Source organism: Miscanthus floridulus, chromosome 1, assembly GCF_019320115.1.
Source record: "Miscanthus floridulus cultivar M001 chromosome 1, ASM1932011v1, whole genome shotgun sequence".
NCBI classification, from domain to species: Eukaryota; Viridiplantae; Streptophyta; class Magnoliopsida; order Poales; family Poaceae; genus Miscanthus; species Miscanthus floridulus.
This window is the reverse complement of record NC_089580.1, coordinates 110,538,736-110,544,162: the sequence shown is the minus strand read 5'-3', so window position 1 is coordinate 110,544,162 and position 5,427 is coordinate 110,538,736. Positions and strand designations below refer to the sequence as shown.

Sequence of the window (5,427 nt, the reverse complement as noted above, 5' to 3'; positions counted from 1 at the left end):
CTTTAATTCTTCTTTCTCCTCTTTGTAGGGTCCTCCTCGTATGGAATCCCTGTAATGAATTTGCAACATGAACAGTTGCACCAGAATCAATCCACCAAGTAGATTTTGCATAACTTAAATACAATGATTCATCTATGAATGTAATGAAACCCTCATCTCTCTTCAGTAGGTTCTTCAGGAAGTTTGTACAGTCCCTCTAGTAATGTCCATGCTTCTTGCACCATTTGCACTGATCCTTTTCAACTTGAGTGTTGTTGTTCTTCAGATGGTGCTTAGTCTAAGGGGCTTTCCCTTGAGGTTTGGCATTCTTATTGAAGTTCTTTTTCTTATCCTTCACAAGGTTAGCAGAGTCACCCTATAAGGACTTCAGACTTTCCTCTTCTTGAACACACATTGTGATGAGCTTCTCTATGTCCCACTTGTTGGGCTACATGTTGTAGTTAACAATAAATGTTTCATATTCCTTTGGCAAGGAAGCAAAAACCAAATGAATTAAGAACACATCCTTGAGCCCCAAATCCATTGGCTTCAGCTTCAAAGCCGTGTTGCTCATCTTCAAAATGTGCTCTCTGATACCGCCACTAGTATGTTTTTCATTGAACAATTTCTTGATCAATGTACTAGCATAAGCCTTTGAAGAGTCAGTGAACTGACTCTCCACCTTCTGTAGGTACTCCATGGCGGTATCACAGTCTAGGATAGACCCCCTTGTAGCATCTGAGATTGTGGACTTAGCCACCATCAAGCACTTGTGGTTTGATATGTCCCATTTCTTGCGCTTGAGATCATACTTCATGCGCACTTCTGCATGATCTCGCCGCCGAGAAGTGAAATCAGCATCAGACTCATTTTCTTCCCTCATCAGGTCCACTAGCTCAGTAGGACACGGGGAGGTGAACGCTAAGTCATTCTCGGACAGCGCAAGTGCGAGCTCATACTTCTCTCACCATACTCTGTAATTGCCCCCCTTCTAGACGTGGTATGTGCGAGATGAATGCGATTGGGTTGAGTCCTGAAAACACCGTCAGAGATAGTGAGAAAATATGACATTATAATTGGATGCTTTAATTTAACGTTGGTCAAAATTAAAACATACAATATTCTTATACACTAATTCTATAGCACCGTTGGGCAGAAATAGAATTAATGCATAGAAAACTTATGATTAAACATTATAATATTGCTATTATCAACGTTGGTCAGAAAAATAACAATATTATAATTTACTAATTAAAATTGACTATTCCTAAAATTAAATTCTCCTGTTGGTTCGAATTTAATTAGAAGATTATAAACTTTAACATTGTAGTGGAAACATGAATAAATAATAATTATATACTTTTCAGAAGCATTTACTTGTTCATATCTACTTTCTGGAAAAAAGTAACGCATTGGTGTAATTTTACTAGAAGTTTTAAACCTTTGAAATTCATCAAAATTCATTCAAATTTGCGTCTAAAAATTAAATAAACTTCAAAAGCTATTTATTGTTCTTTTTGGCCCGGCCTGCAGCAGCAGTAAGCAGCCTAGCAGTGATAGTACTTGGCCCGGCCTGCAGCAGCAGCCCACCCGCACACACTCGCGGCACCTCCCCCGCATCTAGGCCGCAACCTAGGCCTGGGCCGGCAAAGTCGCCCACCGCGCTTGCTTGCCTAGGCAAGTTTTGGTCCAGTCGCTCTCGTCCATTCATCCAGATCCGACCTTTTGACTTTTCTGGATAGCCAATGAAATGGTAGCTGACTATCTTGGAGTCCAGCTTCCCTATGTTTGAGTTAAATACTTTTGCCTCAACTGGACAACCCCACACACATAAATTGTTTAGTGAGGGTTCCTTTCCTATCCACAACTCATACGGTGTCTTGGGCACCGACTTACTTGGCACTCGATTAAGAATATGAATGGCGGTCTTTAATGCCTCCATCCATAAATTTATCAGTAAGGAAGAGTAACTTATCATACTTCTCCCCATATCCATTAAGGTATGGTTGTGTGTTCCAGCTACTCCATTCTGCTGAGGCTCACCTAGTGTAGAATACTGGGCTACTATGCCATTTCCTGTAAGAACCTTACAAAGGGTCTTGGAACTTGGCCATATGGGGTGTGTCAACCGTAGTACTCTCCCCCATAGTCAGACCTTACTACCTTAATCTTTAAGTTGTGCTAATTTTTTTACTTCAGCCTTAAATATCTTAAATTTATCCAATGCTTATGATCTTTCTTTAATTGAATAAATATAGCCAAAATAAGAATAGTCATCTGTGAATGTTATAAATGAATCATAACCATCCACACTCTTCACAGAAAAAGGACCACAGATGTCTGTGTGAACTATTTCTAAAATTCCTATGCTTCATTTGACATCTTTCTTTATTTTCTTAACATACTTTCCTTTTATGCAATCTATGGATTGTTCTAAATCTAAAAATTCTAAAGGCGGAAGAATTGATTTCTTAATCAATCGCTCTATTCTCCCCCTCGAAATATAGCCTAAACAATAGTGCTATAATTTTGAAGATACATCATGCACTCTCTTTCGCTTATTTGTTGCATTCATAGATGAGGAAGCATTCTCATTCTCAGTACTTATATCATTCACATTCTCAGAAAGTGATAATAAATAAAGCTTGTCTTGTCGGAAGGCAAGACCAACATATTTATTATTATAAACAATTTGACATTTTCCATTACCAAAATGGCAATCATATCCATCATCATCTAAATGTGAAACACTTATTAAGTTTCTTTGTAAAGAGGGTACAAATAGAACATTTGAAAGCTTAAGTAGAAATCCATCAACTAATTCTAGAGAAAGATCTCCAATGGCTTCAACTTGAGCTTCAACTGCATTTGCTACTTTAATTCTTCTTTCTCCTCTTTGTAGGGTCCTCCTCGTATGGAATCCCTGTAATGAATTTGCAACATGAACAGTTGCACCTGAATCAATCCACCAAGTAGATTTTGCATAACTTAAATACAATGATTCATCTATGAATGTAATGAAACCCTCATCTCTCTTCAGCAGGTTCTTCAGGAAGTTTGTACAGTCCCTCTAGTAATGTCCATGCTTCTTGCACCATTTGCACTGATCCTTTTCAACTTGAGTGTTGTTGTTCTTCGGATGGTGCTTAGTCTAAGGGGCTTTCCCTTGAGGTTTGGCATTCTTATTGAAGTTCTTTTTCTTATCCTTCACAAGGTTAGCAGAGTCACCCTATAAGGACTTCAGACTTTCCTCTTCTTGAACACACATTGCGATGAGCTTCTCTATGTCCCACTTGTTGGGCTACATGTTGTAGTTAACAATAAATGTTTCATATTCCTTTGGCAAGGAAGCAAAAACCAAATGAATTAAGAACACATCCTTGAGCCCCAAATCCATTGGCTTCAGCTTCGAAGCCGTGTTGCTCATCTTCAAAATGTGCTCTCTGATACCGCCACTAGTATGTTTTTCATTGAACAATTTCTTGATCAATGTACTAGCATAAGCCTTTGAAGAGTCAGTGAACTGACTCTCCACCTTCTGTAGGTACTCCATGGCGGTATCACAGTCTGGGATAGACCCCCTTGTAGCATCTGAGATTGTGGACTTAGCCACCATCAAGCACTTGTGGTTTGATATGTCCCATTTCTTGCGCTTGAGATCATACTTCATGCGCACTTCTGCATGATCTCGCCGCCGAGAAGTGAAATCAGCATCAGACTCATTTTCTTCCCTCATCAGGTCCACTAGCTCAGTAGGACACGGGGAGGTGAACGCTAAGTCATTCTCGGACAGCGCAAGTGCGAGCTCATACTTCTCTCACCATACTCTGTAATTGCCCCCCTTCTAGACGTGGTATGTGCGAGATGAATGCGATTGGGTTGAGTCCTGAAAACACCGTCAGAGATAGTGAGAAAATATGACATTATAATTGGATGCTTTAATTTAACGTTGGTCAAAATTAAAACATACAATATTCTTATACACTAATTCTATAGCACCGTTGGGCAGAAATAGAATTAATGCATAGAAAACTTATGATTAAACATTATAATATTGCTATTATCAACGTTGGTCAGAAAAATAACAATATTATAATTTACTAATTAAAATTGACTATTCCTAAAATTAAATTCTCCTGTTGGTTCGAATTTAATTAGAAGATTATAAACTTTAACATTGTAGTGGAAACATGAATAAATAATAATTATATACTTTTCAGAAGCATTTACTTGTTCATATCTACTTTCTGGAAAAAAGTAACGCATTGGTGTAATTTTACTAGAAGTTTTAAACCTTTGAAATTCATCAAAATTCATTCAAATTTGCGTCTAAAAATTAAATAAACTTCAAAAGCTATTTATTGTTCTTTTTGGCCCGGCCTGCAGCAGCAGTAAGCAGCCTAGCAGTGATAGTACTTGGCCCGGCCTACAGCAGCAGCCCACCCGCACACACTCGCGGCACCTCCCCCGCATCTAGGCCGCAACCTAGGCCTGGGCCGGCAAAGTCGCCCACCGCGCTTGCTTGCCTAGGCAAGTTTTGGTCCAGTCGCTCTCGTCCATTCATCTAGATCCGACCTTTTGACTTTTCTGGATAGCCAATGAAATGGTAGCTGACTATCTTGGAGTCCAGCTTCCCTATGTTTGAGTTAAATACTTTTGCCTCAACTGGACAACCCCACACACATAAATTGTTTAGTGAGGGTTCCTTTCCTGTCCACAACTCATACGGTGTCTTGGGCACCGACTTACTTGGCACTCGATTAAGAATATGAATGGCGGTCTTTAATGCCTCCATCCATAAATTTATCAGTAAGGAAGAGTAACTTATCATGCTTCTCCCCATATCCATTAAGGTATGGTTGTGTGTTCCAGCTACTCCATTCTGCTGAGGCTCACCTAGTGTAGAATACTGGGCTACTATGCCATTTCCTGTAAGAACCTTACAAAGGGTCTTGGAACTTGGCCATATGGGGTGTGTCAACCGTAGTACTCTCCCCCATAGTCAGACCTTACTACCTTAATCTTTAAGTTGTGCTAATTTTTTTACTTCAGCCTTAAATATCTTAAATTTATCCAATGCTTATGATCTTTCTTTAATTGAATAAATATAGCCAAAATAAGAATAGTCATCTGTGAATGTTATAAATGAATCATAACCATCCACACTCTTCACAGAAAAAGGACCACAGATGTCTGTGTGAACTATTTCTAAAATTCCTATGCTTCATTTGACATCTTTCTTTATTTTCTTAACATACTTTCCTTTTATGCAATCTATGGATTGTTCTAAATCTAAAAATTCTAAAGGCGGAAGAATTGATTTCTTAATCAATCGCTCTATTCTCCCCCTCGAAATATAGCCTAAACAATAGTGCTATAATTTTGAAGATACATCATGCACTCTCTTTCGCTTATTTGTTGCATTCATAGATGAGGAAGCATTCTCAT

The 5,427-nt window shown here is 38.8% G+C and overlaps 1 protein-coding gene across 1 annotated transcript; it reads right to left on the bottom strand.

Annotated features, from left to right (window-relative positions):
• Window positions 1-427: 427 nt before the first annotated feature.
• Window positions 428-862, bottom strand: LOC136461414 (uncharacterized). Its single transcript, XM_066460718.1, has one exon. It carries the CDS (start codon window positions 860-862, stop codon window positions 428-430), a length of 435 nt encoding a protein of 144 aa, XP_066316815.1.
• Window positions 863-5,427: the final 4,565 nt, after the last annotated feature.